The 14,235-nt window shown below is 41.0% G+C and overlaps 1 protein-coding gene across 1 annotated transcript in view; it reads right to left on the minus strand.

The window, feature by feature from the left end:
• The window catches only part of LOC128372680 (adhesion G protein-coupled receptor A3), a 159,052-nt gene extending 145,326 nt beyond the window's left edge, over nucleotides 1-13,726 (minus strand). Inside the window, exon 1 of the mRNA XM_053332805.1 lies at nucleotides 13,509-13,726. Within this exon, the coding sequence (XP_053188780.1) occupies nucleotides 13,509-13,726 (218 nt within the window). The remainder of the gene's footprint in view (nucleotides 1-13,508) is intronic.
• Between the last annotated feature and the right edge of the window lie 509 nt (nucleotides 13,727-14,235).

Consider the following 14,235-nt stretch of genomic DNA (forward strand, 5'->3'; position numbering starts at 1 on the left):
TCTGCATCCATGCTAGCGGCTCTGCCAGGCTGTACTTGCTGACATGCTGATCTGTTTAGCGTGTTAGCATGTGATTATTTAAAAAAAGTTTGGGAATCACCAAAGTTATACAAATTCATCCTAAAGGGGGGATGTGGATATCTGTACCAAACTTGATGATTATCCATGCAACAGTTTTTGAGATATTTCCATCTGGACCAAAGTGGAGAACTGATTGACTGACTGAGAGAACATGCTATGTCCAGAGTCATGCAGCTAGCATGGATAAAACTACATTTTTGCCAACTGCCATCCAAATACACACCTCCTAAGGTCCAAAGTAGTTAGTCTGCTAGCTACTTTGAGCCAGAAGCTAACAGTTAAATGTGTTTTCTTTTAAGATATGCTGGGTTTGCTAGCCATCCCAAATCATTTTTGATTGGGTAGATTTATGTGTACGCATTTAAGTTCAATGTAATGCAGGAAGAGAAAACAGGGACTTTTTTGACATATATTAGAATACTGATGTGTTTCAAAAGAAATTCTTTGAGAAACATTTACAACATTCAAACAATGTTAAAAACTTTTAGCTTGAACCAAGTGTGCTTTAGCCAAAAAGGACTGGTTTATTACCACTGAAAACGCACACACACACAATTTCATTCAGAGCTGTAAGCCACAGTACAACAGGGCAAGCGGCTAATGATTTATATCGCGCTTATTCTACAGCCCAGATTCACATCATTTTAAATACACCTTGGATGACGTTTCTGGATTTCATATCTGCTAAAATATTGATTGCTCCAGCCAGCTCTTAAATCATCTGCTGCAGGGCCGCTCTGTCTCTCTGACACTGTGGGTCATGTGACCTGCCGGCTAAAACCCTTCTTTGCATGTGCGATGTTGCGTATCTCCTGTCAGCATATGACCACACACACACGCACACTCGCACAAGGTCACATCCCTCCATCACTCTCCTCCACCAGCTTCCCATTTTCTTTTAACAAGGTGGGTTCTTGGAGTGATTGGCCAGGTTTAGAAAGAGATGGAGTAATTGGAATGTGTCACCGGTCTCCCCGGTGACGACAGAGTGCTCGTTATGGCTGCAGGGAACGTATACTCCATTTTAACCCTAGGATTAAGCAGTGGGATCCCACAATGCATTGTGCTGAATGGGCAAACTGCTGGCCAGACTGCTAGAGGAGCAGATCAGAAGTGCGGACACTGAAAATGTCACGACTCACACACTGCAAAAGGCACATGCAAACTAGTCACAAACTAACAAAAATAACTAAATTTGGTCACAACAATGTATGGGAAATGCGATTTTTTCTGGACAAAACAAACAAGTGCTCAGGAACATTTCTGAACAAAGAGTCAATTTTGCATTTCTCCCCCTCTCTCTCTCGTATTTTGTATCTACCTCCCTATAACTTACCTAATTAAAGAAGCTCACTTGTGCATATTCTGTGGGGAAAGTACCTATCTCTCCACAGACTGTTAACAGTTGTCTTGGCAGGAAAAGCGAGACTGAAGAAAGGAAGTCCCCTCTTAGCCAAAGGCCAGGATGGACACACACTTGTGTCAGCAAATTCATGTCAACATCCAAGATTGTATTTACATCTGGGCTTACCTCGAAATGCAACTTCTGAGAAAAATCAGTCATTTTCAAGATTGAAATATTTCTGCATGGAGTGAGTGAGAAAGTATTTGAATACGTCAAATGTGCCTTTAATAAACACATGAGGGCAACACATTGGATATAATGCTGAAAGACTGAGGCCACGTGTTCCAAAATGTAGTTACATATGTAATTAAAATGGTATGTGTTTCAATATAACAAATTTGGACAAGGGACACAGTGCCTTAAAGACCCTGCACATTCCAAGTATTTTCAGCTATTTTGGCTGAGATCTTTGCCTAGGTTAGGCAAAAGTATGCTGGGGTGTATGAGAGATCACCTGATTCCTATACAACACAGTGTGTAGTTACTAGTTACTAAGCAGCACAGTGAAGAATGAATCAGTTAAAGCCTGATACTTGATGAATTGTTCAAAAGTGGTTCTTATATAACCTTGAATTGAGAACTATAGTAAATAGCATAGTTCTGATGAATGCCTACAGGAGAGACTACTATATGAATGAGTCATTATGTAATGTTTAGCTCATAGATTCTCTGTGAATCAACATCCTGACCTCTTTCTTCATGAGTCACCAGCAGAACACTATCATAATACTAAGACTGTTGAAAAAACCTGTAGTTCATTTGCTCAGCTATCAGTGGATAAGTCTGTATATTTGTTGCATTTTCCTCTTCATTTGGTTTCTTTTCACACAGAAAAAAATCAAGTGAACCAAAAAGCATCACTAACAGCAAAGTGAGAATGTTCACTCTGCTTATCTATCACATAGTAAGGGTCCTGAAGAACATCCTCTGCACAAATATCAGTCAAGTTGTTAAGGTCCAGGTCGGACCTTGATTGATTCTCCAGCTAGCCGCTAGCAACTATTGATTTTGCTCATATGCATCCCAGCATGCAAGGCGCAGCTGGCAACAGGAGTCGTTTAGCTCAAGCTCGTAGACTATGACTTGTAGTTGGATAAGAGTAATGTCAGATCTCGTTCCCACCGCTAATAAACCACTCCAGAATTTGTATGCAAACAGACCTCGACCACTTCCTTAAATGACTCTGGTTGTTGTTCAGATTTGCCGAAATGAATCACACCAGGGGGGAAACCATGAATCAGAGCCCAGAGCAGGTTTGAAAATAGCCTAACTCAGGTATACTAGCATCTTGGTCTCCTAGGCAGTAAATGTTCCAGCCGGTAATAGGTATTGTTCTGATATGAGCTATAACCTCACATAAAATAGTTAGCTAATAACACCCTTGCTTGTGGAAATATGCAAGGTTGTAGGTAGTAAGCTAGTTAGCATGGCATGCTAACATTTGCTACTTATATTTAAACCACATTCCATTACCCTTGCACTTTTCCTCTTGTGTTTTTGGTTTTTGACAGGTGATAAAAAAAAGACAAAAAACCCCAAATCAATCATAATACCTAAGCTGTGTGGGAATGGACCGTAAGATTTACAGGCAGTCATTTAGGGAGTCCAAAGTGAGTAAGCAACAATTCATATGGATTTTTATTGTTGTTGATCCAGACATCAATATCCTGCTGGGTCTCTGTCAGTTTGGATTCATCTTGACACAAAGCTCTCTGAAAGCAGAAAATTATAGCAGATATAAGCCAGCATGGAGTCAACTGGACATGGTGAGAAAGTACTTGGAAGACTTAACGGGTCAATTTCACAATATTTCACACACAGAATTATTGAAAAATAACCAAAGCCCTCATAATAGTTTCAGTTTTGCTAGCCAAGTGGAGTTTGTTCTTTTATTTCCAGGGCCTCGCTCTCAACGTAAACACATTAAGCTCTGAAAAACCTCAGCCGCTCCTTTTAAAGCCACATATGGATTTGTGTGATGGAGTGAAGGTAGTCAACACCGAGTGCTGTCGCTGTGTTTTGTCCTACGCTTCCCTTCTGTTCCCCCAGACCGCTAAACCTCCCTCTGCGGACGGACGTCCCACTCAGGGACAGGCAGCCTCTGTTTGTGCAAACTCAAGCGTGTCCTGTGCTGTGCTATGCTGTGTGTGTACGTCTGTGTGTGTGTGTGTGTGTGTGTGTGTGTGTGTGTGTGTGTGTGTGTGTGCATCTGCTTGCCGACCCCTACATGCCTATCTCAGCCCTCTGCGTAACGTCCAGGAAATCACAGGAAAAACAGAATTGAACATTATGTAAACAGCCCATGACAAACTTCTGGAGTGTCGGTCCAACTCTCTATTTACGTTATCAATTATGTTCTCTGCGGATAAGCTGCTTTCAATGAGGGAGGAGTGGACGGATTCAGTGTTGTCTCTGTGGGCTGCAGCACAGCAAATGGTCTATGTCATTGCTTACTGTGTTCCAGCTCCAGCCACAGCCAGACATTGTTTAATACCCATATAAGACATCTGACCACGAGCTCACATCTAGTAAATGCCGCATTCACATTTCTAGATGCCATAGAGGGTTTTCTATTGTGTGTAAATGTGACATTTTTATGAGCTCAGAATTGCACATGTTTAAGTAATATATCACTCATTCTTTTTATAATCCGTAATGTCAAATAAATATTTCAAAAAGTCAAACTTTGGTTGGATGGAAAAGCTTTTTTGGAGTATTATATAGTAAAAATACTGATAACAATAACAACTAACAAGAATACTGTCATTCCAAGATAGCACTTTGCCTCAGTACTCATAGACAATAGTGTCAAGTTAAGTGATTGAAGACAGCAAGTGAGATCCAAGTCAGTTCTTTGCTAAAACAGGAGCTCTGGCTTTCCTTCTCCCTCCACGCCACAGCTGGGATATTTCAGTGAGGTTCAACTAAAAAGTCACCGCTCTAGAAACTAGCCTGGCTGCCATGCACCAGAGACATCCGACTGTATTATTATAGGAGAGCAGAAACAAAAATAGCGTCAACAGACGCCATGCAACGCACCAATCACGAGGACCAAGTGGAGTAAAGATCACAATGTGAACTATTACAAACATTTGGATCTGCTGGCCTCAAGGTTTCTAGCCACTTTTCTTCAAACAGCCAAACCCTGTTATTCTAGAAGATAGGGTTACTAGGCACAGCTAACCAAAATAACATATTTCATATCAACTAACATTGACCTTGGATGGGAAACAGACATTGCTTGAGGGGTTACCTACAGATGTACATATTAACAGAGCTTCATATACTCTAGTCTCTAGACGACAGTGAAGCACATCTGCCTAGGATGCAGCCCTTTACAACGCAGACTGCACCATGAGGGAAAAATCTCACATTGTTTGTTCAAGTGTTGGAAGTGAATAAATGTGCCAATGGGGGAGGTATTTTCCCTTGCTTTTCAAGAATTAACTTCAGTCAGGTGTCTTTTTTTTGACAGATTTGCCTCCCTCTGGCTTGTTTCTGGATGCTGACACTTGTTTCTGGCTTACTTTGAATATTGTTTCTGGCTAGACATTTAGACTAAATGTTAAAAAACTAGGGATTTAAACGTTTTGACTGCTTTAAAGATTTGAGGCTCTACCAACCACTACACTACATTTTACATTTTATTGCTGCCCGATATCTTTGCTGCACAAGAGGAGCTCTTCTTTTCTTCTTACATCACTTTCCTGACTAAAAGTAAACAGACCTATGGGAAATGCCTGCCCAGTCTCTTAAATGTGTGCAAATAACTTCATTTTTTCAAATTGTGTGCAGTCCATAAGCCAATATTTAGCTTATTAGGGGGAGGTGGGTTGGGTGGATGGCTAGATAATTAGTTGGCAAAAGGTTGTAAAAGCAGCAGGAGAGCACTGTTTGTGACCACCAATCACACATCCTCAGTGTTACATTGGGTGTTGTAACAAGAGACTTTTAGCGTCACGTTGGGACTTCTTTACAACATTTGACTATTTCATTTCAAACCATGATCATTCCCTAATCATACCTGAGACGTCTTTGTGTCTAAACCTAACCAACGTAATAAATTACATGCAAAAATGTGGCTTAAAATTGACGTAACACCTGCATGCAAAATCGGACTTTGGTATATGCACTGCATGCTGGGTTGGAAATGTATGTATCTTGAATTAACTTGAGTTCAATTAGCTGGTTCCACTTTGTACAGTATATGGTTCTTTGCTAATATTTTACAAGAAAAGAGATGCATTCAATACATTTGTCTGTCCATTTGTTGAGAAACATTAAATGTATTTCCCTGAGGAAGACATGTAGTTGGTTGAAACTGCTAAATAAAACTAAAGGAGGCTCTGATTTAGTGTGCAGGTACTGTTTGCATTGTAATTTAATTGACTTAATATCTAGCACCTATCCCATTGAGGTTTTCTTGACTACTTGTTGATTTATTCTGACTGAATAAAACATTTTGTTTATTTACAAGAAAACTCCACAGGGCAGCTTTAATGTGTTTTGTACTGAGCCTAGGATCCTCTTTGGGTATAAAGGCGCACCACTCTGAATGAAACACCTCTGTATTACTGATAGTGGTCCGTGATTTATTTGCAGACAAACAAGACCATAATATCATTTTTAGTTTTTAGTTATTTTTCATTTTAGTTACTTAGAATATTGAAAGCTAAAACGAAAGGGATTTGATGATGGGTTCCATATGATGTTACCAAACCCTACTCCCAGTCCTGAATTTGTTGGAGTAATTAAAGCACCAGATTTAATTTGACAAAGAAATGTACAGGATCTGTTTAAAATGCTTTGTGTTGCATATTTTTGGCAGGGTCTTTATGGAAACCACTATCCTAAATGATTATTTGGCTAGACGCCTAAGTGATCTGAAAGTATTCAGCACACCACTAAACAATACAATACAACGTGATATAACCGCATAACATCAATGGACTTGCACTGATTGAGCTGAGAAACATGTGGATGAGGTGAGCTGGTGTTCAGAGTGACAAATATACAAGCTGACACGTGTCAAGAGGTCTCCATATACGCATACTCCCACACACAGTGACTCCCTGATTCAAACGCAGTACGTAGGTCTACAGTATGCATACACAGATAGGAAAGTGCGCACACACACACACACACACACACACACACACACCAGCACACAGAGCTGATAAGGCCCTGCCAAGGCTCCTGTGAGACAAGCGGGAGAGCTAATATGCTTCCCACTGCGATCACTCTGCAACAGAAGTAACACGCAGAAGGGTTTTAATTACCTTGTTTTACAATAAGTCAAAAAAAAAAAATAGGGAAAAGACAACACGATTCTAAGCTGGCCTCCTCTGCTCTTCCGAAATTTATGACCCTTTAAGTAACTTCAGTATTTACTCAGCAGTGCAGGGAGGAGGCAGGGATAGCAGAGCCCAGAAGTATCCTTGGCAGACACTGTATTTATCTTTACCTAATATTTTTAGATGGTAAGACTGGCTTTCGACACATTCTTGGGTTTTTCAAGGCTATAGCACAATTTACAGGCTCCTCTCTCTCCCCCAGCGGTCATGAACTCTTGATCAGTGAATCATTACTGTCTACAGCAAAACTGATCATCTGTTTCTTTAAGGTACACCACATGAGCGGTAGCTTTTCAGACAGCCAGTCTGAGTACCGGCGGACCTGCACTCTGAGTGATATCAATACAAATCCACAGAGACACTGGAGGAAACCTTGACAAAAAAACTGACCCCTTTGCTGGTAAAGAGCTATTCATCAAAGGCTGCTCATTAAAAGGTATTACTCAATAGCCACCTATTAGGGAGACTGGCAGATTCTAGCATGTAGCTCCAACCTGGTTTTATAACCTGCATACAAATAACACAACTTTATACTTTTAAATTGTATCCAGACCAATTTAATGCCACATTTTTGACCTTTCTACATCTCACTTAATGCCGTTAGTTCGTTTAAGGCACAAAAAACCCGACATGATGCTAAAAATCTCCAGTTAAGATGCTCAATGATGCCCGGTTAAGATGGTGCACTCTAACAGTGCTCTTTAACATTTTGCCAACAATTTATCAAGCCATCCACAACCTGTCTCCTTCTAATAAGCTAAAACTCACCTTTTAAAATAAAAAAGTCACATTATATTGACATCACAAAATCAGACTTTGGCGTATGCACTGCACACAATTTAAAAGTGTAAGGTCGTGTTATTTGAACACAAATTGAAGAGAACGGGCTGGCAGCAATAGTCCGGATCAGCCTTGACCTAACGCTTTCTTGAGCACACATTTAACACAAGGGCAAATGCTCTTGGCTTTAGCTATCGCAGAGGGGAAAAGTGCTGGGGGGGATCTAAAAGTATTACGTCCCCTGGGGCTTAGACGACTGATACTGGAGAGTGCACTCATCTAAAGATGAACCTTTTGCTTTTTTTTAAATCTTCCATATCGGCAGAGATAAAGCGCGAGAGAAGCCAACAGCGAGACAGAAAGAGAAAAGAGAAGACTGGCATGACTCCTCGCAGCTTGTGATGTTAGATATAACCTTTTTTTATCAGGGTCATTTGGTCATAACGCTTTAGATTAACAGCCAGCTTTCTATGCATGTGTATGTGTGTATGTGTTTGACATATCATTGAAGGCATTTTTACATCCTGAGCATCTTGGTCCTGTGCACACTGGCAGGGTTTGTCAGTGTGGTAAATGCACAGGAGAATATGGACGGCCTATGTGTGCATGTCAATGAAATATTCATGCAGAAGTACTCAGAACTCTGAAGAGGGTAGAGCACAAACAGCACCTCGGCAGACGAGAAAAAAGCCCCCGAGGAGTAACAGCGAGAGAAAATGAGAGAAGGGGAGAAAAGAATATACAGGATTATATTTATAGAATACAACAAATAAGACGGGAGAATGCAGAGCGACGTTTTAGGGAAAAGAAACAAGGAAATGAGCTGTGTTTTGACATGTTTGTTCACAAGGATTCACGCTGATCAATACTGACCTCTGACTCCTTTGATTATTCTATTGAATCAGATATCTCATACTGTCCACCCACGGTGCGGCAGCCTATTATTTAAAACCCACCAGCTACTTTACAGCCGAGCAGTTGCTTCCTGTCGCGTCTCCTGTGTCCTCCCCCAAACGCTGTCATGATGAGTGACACGTTCTTGTAGTGGTTTGGAGCCAGCTACGGCCTCGTCCTGATCGCTTCCCCCTGCAGACACCGCAAAACAGCCCCTCCTGTCTGTCTCTGAAAGCATGATGATGATGATGAGGGGCCCACAGAGCAGGCTACTTTATGCCAAACACCTCCAGATTTTGGCTCGGGCCCAGACTGAATGCCCTCGTTTTCTCCCTCCCTCCCTAACAGGAGACGACCGGGCTTTGGAGGAGCTTAGCCTGTTTCCATCAGAGAACATGCACAAATCCACAAGATCACTTTCAGCAGCTCAAAGTACAGTAGATCACAGACAATGCATCTGTACTGCAGCACTGCAGCAGTAAAGTCTATTTAAGAATGGCTTTAAAAAATAAGGGAAATAGTTTTTTTTAATGTATCTCACTGCATTTCTTTTTATGAATTGTAACAAACTCATTATCACAAACCATTACAGTACTATGAAAATAGCTAGTATTATATTTTAGGCTGTTTACTACTGTTAGACAAAAAAAGTGTTAATTTTTTCAAGTAGAAAATGAAACTAAAAGTAATCTTGGAGAAAAATGATGCTGAAATGTATACAATGTTTTGTCCACATATCAAAACTACACAGATAAATGGACAAAATTAACTTGTTTTTGTTTTAATACAAAGTTCCATGCATCTGTGGGAAGGCACGTTGTATGCTCTTGATCAGTAAAACAAATCCTCAGAGGTAGATTTAGCTGCTTGACATGTTGCACACAGCATCTTGAATTTCAGCAATTATACAGCATTATGTCTCTACCAGTAATTTTAGCTCATTTGGCAAAAAATAACCACAGTCTAAACTAAAAATTTGTCAAGGAGCATCAGAGACAAAACAGCTGCATTAAACCACAAAAACAAGCAGGCCATTACACAGACATGCACAAAAAGGTAAGCTAGCAGGAATGTAACGTTAAACCTACAATATCTCTGTTTTTGGCCACTTGAGTATGAGCATAATATGACATGTGCTTCTTTACACAAGCAGACACACATTGAATTAGAGTTGTGTTACTGTATTCACCCTCATTCAAGCTGTTTTCGGTTTCTGCAGATTTCTGCTTTGACTGAAAACCATGTGAAAGTGAACCAACACTATAAAGCATGGGAGCCAGTAAACCGTGAGCTTAAAAACACTATAAAGCTTATAGAACTGCTGAGTCAGCTGATATGTGAATCCATTCACGTTATACTTCAAATTTACAAATCCACTGTTAATAAAAAAAATATATATTGATGCCAGTTTGACATGACTTTCAACTGACTATCTTTCTTTTTTAGAGGCTGGTGGTAGGAATGAGTGCAAGATTGATGTACGCTGGCAACAATCTAAATCTTCCCCTTGATGTTCACTAAGAGATTACTGTCATAAATCTAAACTACAATGTATTTAGTTGACTAAGATTAGAAACTGACAAAAGCTAATACACATTTTCATCAAAAGAAAGACTGAAACTTAATCAAAATCGGGTGCTGGCATAAACACTGCAGTTTCTAGCATTAAATGGATTTTGATAGTAACACAGAAGAGTATAACACTGACTCCTAGAAAGTTCAAGTTTGGGACATGTAAACAACTGCTGAGACAATATTTGAAAGTCAATTGAAACCACACACACACACATTGGGCAATGCACAGCAGGTAAAAAGAAATAGTCAGAATAATATGCAAATTGCTATGTGACCCAGGTCTAGTGGCAACACAACAGCTCAGTAAGAGGGAAAACACCAGCAGCAGCAGCAGCAGCAGTACTACAAACTTTATGGCTTTGCAGTTATGTAAGCGCACAGTGTGTATCTCTTTGCATGCAATTTCCAACAGTGAGGAGACTCAGTTACATTCAGCTGTGACTGAGCAACAAGCAACCCCCCCGCCTCACACCCCCCAAACACTCCCGTTAGTAGCAGTCACATCATCTCAATCAGCCTCGGTCCTGGAGATCAAGTCACATTTTTTACCAAACGCTTCCCATCCCCCCAGCTTCACCAGCATCCTCTCTCATCACTCCCTCTATTCCTCTAATGGATCATTCGCTGCCTCTCCGTGTCTATCTTCCATCTTCACTCCATCCTCTTGTCTCTTGCACAATCTGCCTCTCCTCTTCCCTCCCCTCCTCTCTCCTCTCTCCCCTTGGACGTCCTGCCTGAGACAGGTGTCGGCTATGGTCTCTGCTGCTCCTTTGAGTGCGGAGAGACTGCGCCCGTGCTGCTCTGCGGCGTTGAAACGATTACACAGGATAGGTCTGAAGGTCAAAAGGAGCTGTCAGGCCTAGCTCCAAACTCCTTAACTCCCGCTGCCCCCCCCCTCCCTATCATGGAAGATAAGGAGAACAGACTGAGGTGTTAAATCGAGGGTGTTCTGCTGCACTGAGACTTCCTGACACACGTGCACACGGTTAATTTTCATCTCTTTCATTTATGCTAATGTTCTTTCATTTGCTTAAGTTGTTTTTCTTCAGCATTTGCAAGGCGCTGCATTATTCCTCATAAACATTTTATAGATACAATAATACATTTTTTTAAAAAGGCGAAAACAAAAACAAAAAATCTGCCCCTTTAATTAGAGCTGGCATTTGAATGTGGGTTAGTGTACTTGAACGTGACACGCTGTGCTCCAGTCGTCATTGAGGAAACGGCTCTGCCAGGAGCTCATTGTCCACGTAGGTGGTGAGATGAGGAGGAAAATGAGGGGAGACGTTTGAGGGATTTTGTTGGTGGGTCCACCAGGGAGGGGGGTCGGTATGTGCATGCTTCCCTTGATATATCTGTTTATTTGCACAGCACATCTAAACAAAAGAGCGAGCAGGGAGGCCATTTCAGCCTGACAAAGGTCACACTTCCTAACGCAGGAAAACTGCTTCCTGGCCCGGCTCGAGCTCCGCTGTAGGATTCAGTTCACCGAGCAGTAAGACTGAGTGAGGAATGGTCTAATCATAGCACAGCTTGCACACCACCTAAACTTCCTCAGCTACAGAAAAGATGTCAATCTGAGAAAGAAAGGGAGAGAGAGAGAGAGAGAGAGAGATGCTTCAAGCTGCATCCAGTTAGTTTGAAACTTAGCATATACTTTAAAAGAAAATGGCAAGTGTTAGGGTTATTTATCTATGTCCAACACTTAAAAATCAAACTTCGTTAGAGCCCGCGAGCTGCAAAGCAACGCCGCTTTGACAAATGCTGAAAACAAAACAAAGCCTTTAACCATTCTCCACTTAAAGGAACAAAAGCAACCCTGCCTACAACAGAAGCAAACACCACTCCAGATAAATTGCAGTAAGCAAAGTGCTACCATTAATCAGCTGTGCTCGTAGTTCAGAATGAGCGGTTGGCTGTAACTTGTCAAGGGCCTTTACATTTAGTATTTGCTTTTACACTCTGAAGGCACACCTCAAGTTTCCGAGAATAAAACAGTCTATTAATCTAGCAGTCAATCTGCGCACCTGCGGAGAAAGAGAGAGAGAGAGAGAGAGATGAGAGAAGGGGGGCGTATGGGGAGAGTTATCCACCCCTCGAGTGTTTGAAGTGCTATTTCATCTACAAGAGAGCACAGATGAATACTAAGGGAGGTTTCTCAAAAGTCCCAGACGAAAGCGCAACACCTATGTTTGAATAACTTTGAATGCAATGCAAATAACGTCCCTAAAGAACGCAGGGGAATGGAAAAGATTTATGTAGATGTGACAAGTGTAACAATACTTAGAGGGAAGACAGATGAGGCTTCTATGTGTCTTTACACAAGGACAGCGGTTACTAAAAGTGGGTTTGTGGGGACCACACAGGCTCCAAAATCACATTGAGGAATCACTTTAAAAAGGATGAATGATGTGGTTACAAGTTTTAGTCCTCTTACTGTTACAGTATAGACAGTAATATATAATTATGGGACATTAAATGTGTGTGTGTGGTATAATGAAATTCTGTTTGATGGTACTTGGTTTTTAAAAAGCATGTAAACCCGTATTTAGCCGGGATGCCAAGTGCTGAAACAACCGATTATTCAGTCAACAGAAAATGAATGGCCAATAACTCTAATAATTCCTAAATTCATTTATCAAACTGAATGTGGAGCACTCTCTCACTTCCTGCTCCTCAAACATGGGAATTTGCAGCTTTTTTCTGTCTTACATGATTGTAAATTAATTATATTTTACACACTGTTGGTCAGACAAAACATGCAATTTCAAAAGTCACTTTGAGAAGAGGAAACGTGTGATCAGCATTTCTGACTATTATTTTTTTGTATTCATGTTTCTGGTGTTTTACAGTCTAAAAAGTCTGTGAAATTGTATTAAAAACTAGTCAGACGAACAGAATAAAGCATAAATGAAATAATGATTAGTTGCAGCAAGACAAGTTTAATAAAACTGATATAATCACCACAGAAACGTACAGTGTGTCTGTGCTATAAAGCCATTGTAAGGGTAAGTGAGGTGACTTCACTGACCTTATGGTGCCATACAAATCGTTTACAGTATCTGTCCCTATCTAAGGAATATAATCACCTATGAGCTTCAGTGTATTGATTTGATTCATTTTTGATGTGTGTCATCCTTCTAAAAAAACCTATTTCATCTAGACTCACTGATTAATCCTGTCAAAGCGGTTTAACCTTGTGGAATCAATTTATAACACTTAAAGCTCTTGCTCATGTGTTACTCATCCTTAAACTGGGATTTATGGATCTCCGGGGGCCCTTTAGAAAACTCCAGGTCCACCCACAAGAAAACAACCCAATTTGAGTATGTGAGTCAACAGATAATGAAAAGATGGCTGGGGTCAACACATTAACCCCCTCATTAGAAGGTGTGAAACAGCTGATGGAGCTTACTTACAGGGAAACGGTTCTGTTAGGGAGGAAACTTGGCTGCAGGGTGTCCATCAAATCCATATCATCACATACAACTTTAATTCGGACGTGCTGCCTGCTCAGCTCTTTGGACCTCTCAGCCGAACAGTGACAGCTGTCAACGATCAGGTCCGGACAGTTTCTGTTGCTCAGGCTGGAGTGCCACAGCCCGATCATTACGCACAGTAAACTCAACGCCTTCATGGTGGATTGTGACCTTTTTTTGTTTTGTTTTGTTTTTTACGCACGCTATCTCTCAGGTTATGTCCTCCCAGCCTCTGTGACAAATCGGGATCATTTCACATAGTCTCCAGGCGCGTTAAAGTACAGTCTGTAATCGAGCTGCAGCGCAGATCTCACGCCGTGTCGATCACCTGCTGCGTTTCCACGAGCTGTTAAACTTTTTTTTTCCCGAGCTACTTAAAACTTTTAATAAACCCACAAGAAAAAAGAGTAAAGTCAGAGTTGTAAAAACAAGTTATCACTGCCATTCCGTGCGGTTATAAATCCTCCAGATCGTCTCCTCTGCTGTTACACACGTTGAGAAAACTTTCACCGGCGCGCTTTAAAAGTCCGGATAAACTTTACTGCGCCACATCCTTTTCCGAAGGGGCAGCTATAATTTAAAAAATAATAAATTAAAAAGTGCGTTTAAGACGAAAAATAGTCCCTTTTAAAATCCACAAAACATATCCTGTCGTGTCTGATCCACC

Source organism: Scomber japonicus, chromosome 14 (assembly GCF_027409825.1).
Source record: "Scomber japonicus isolate fScoJap1 chromosome 14, fScoJap1.pri, whole genome shotgun sequence".
NCBI lineage: Eukaryota > Metazoa > Chordata > Actinopteri > Scombriformes > Scombridae > Scomber > Scomber japonicus.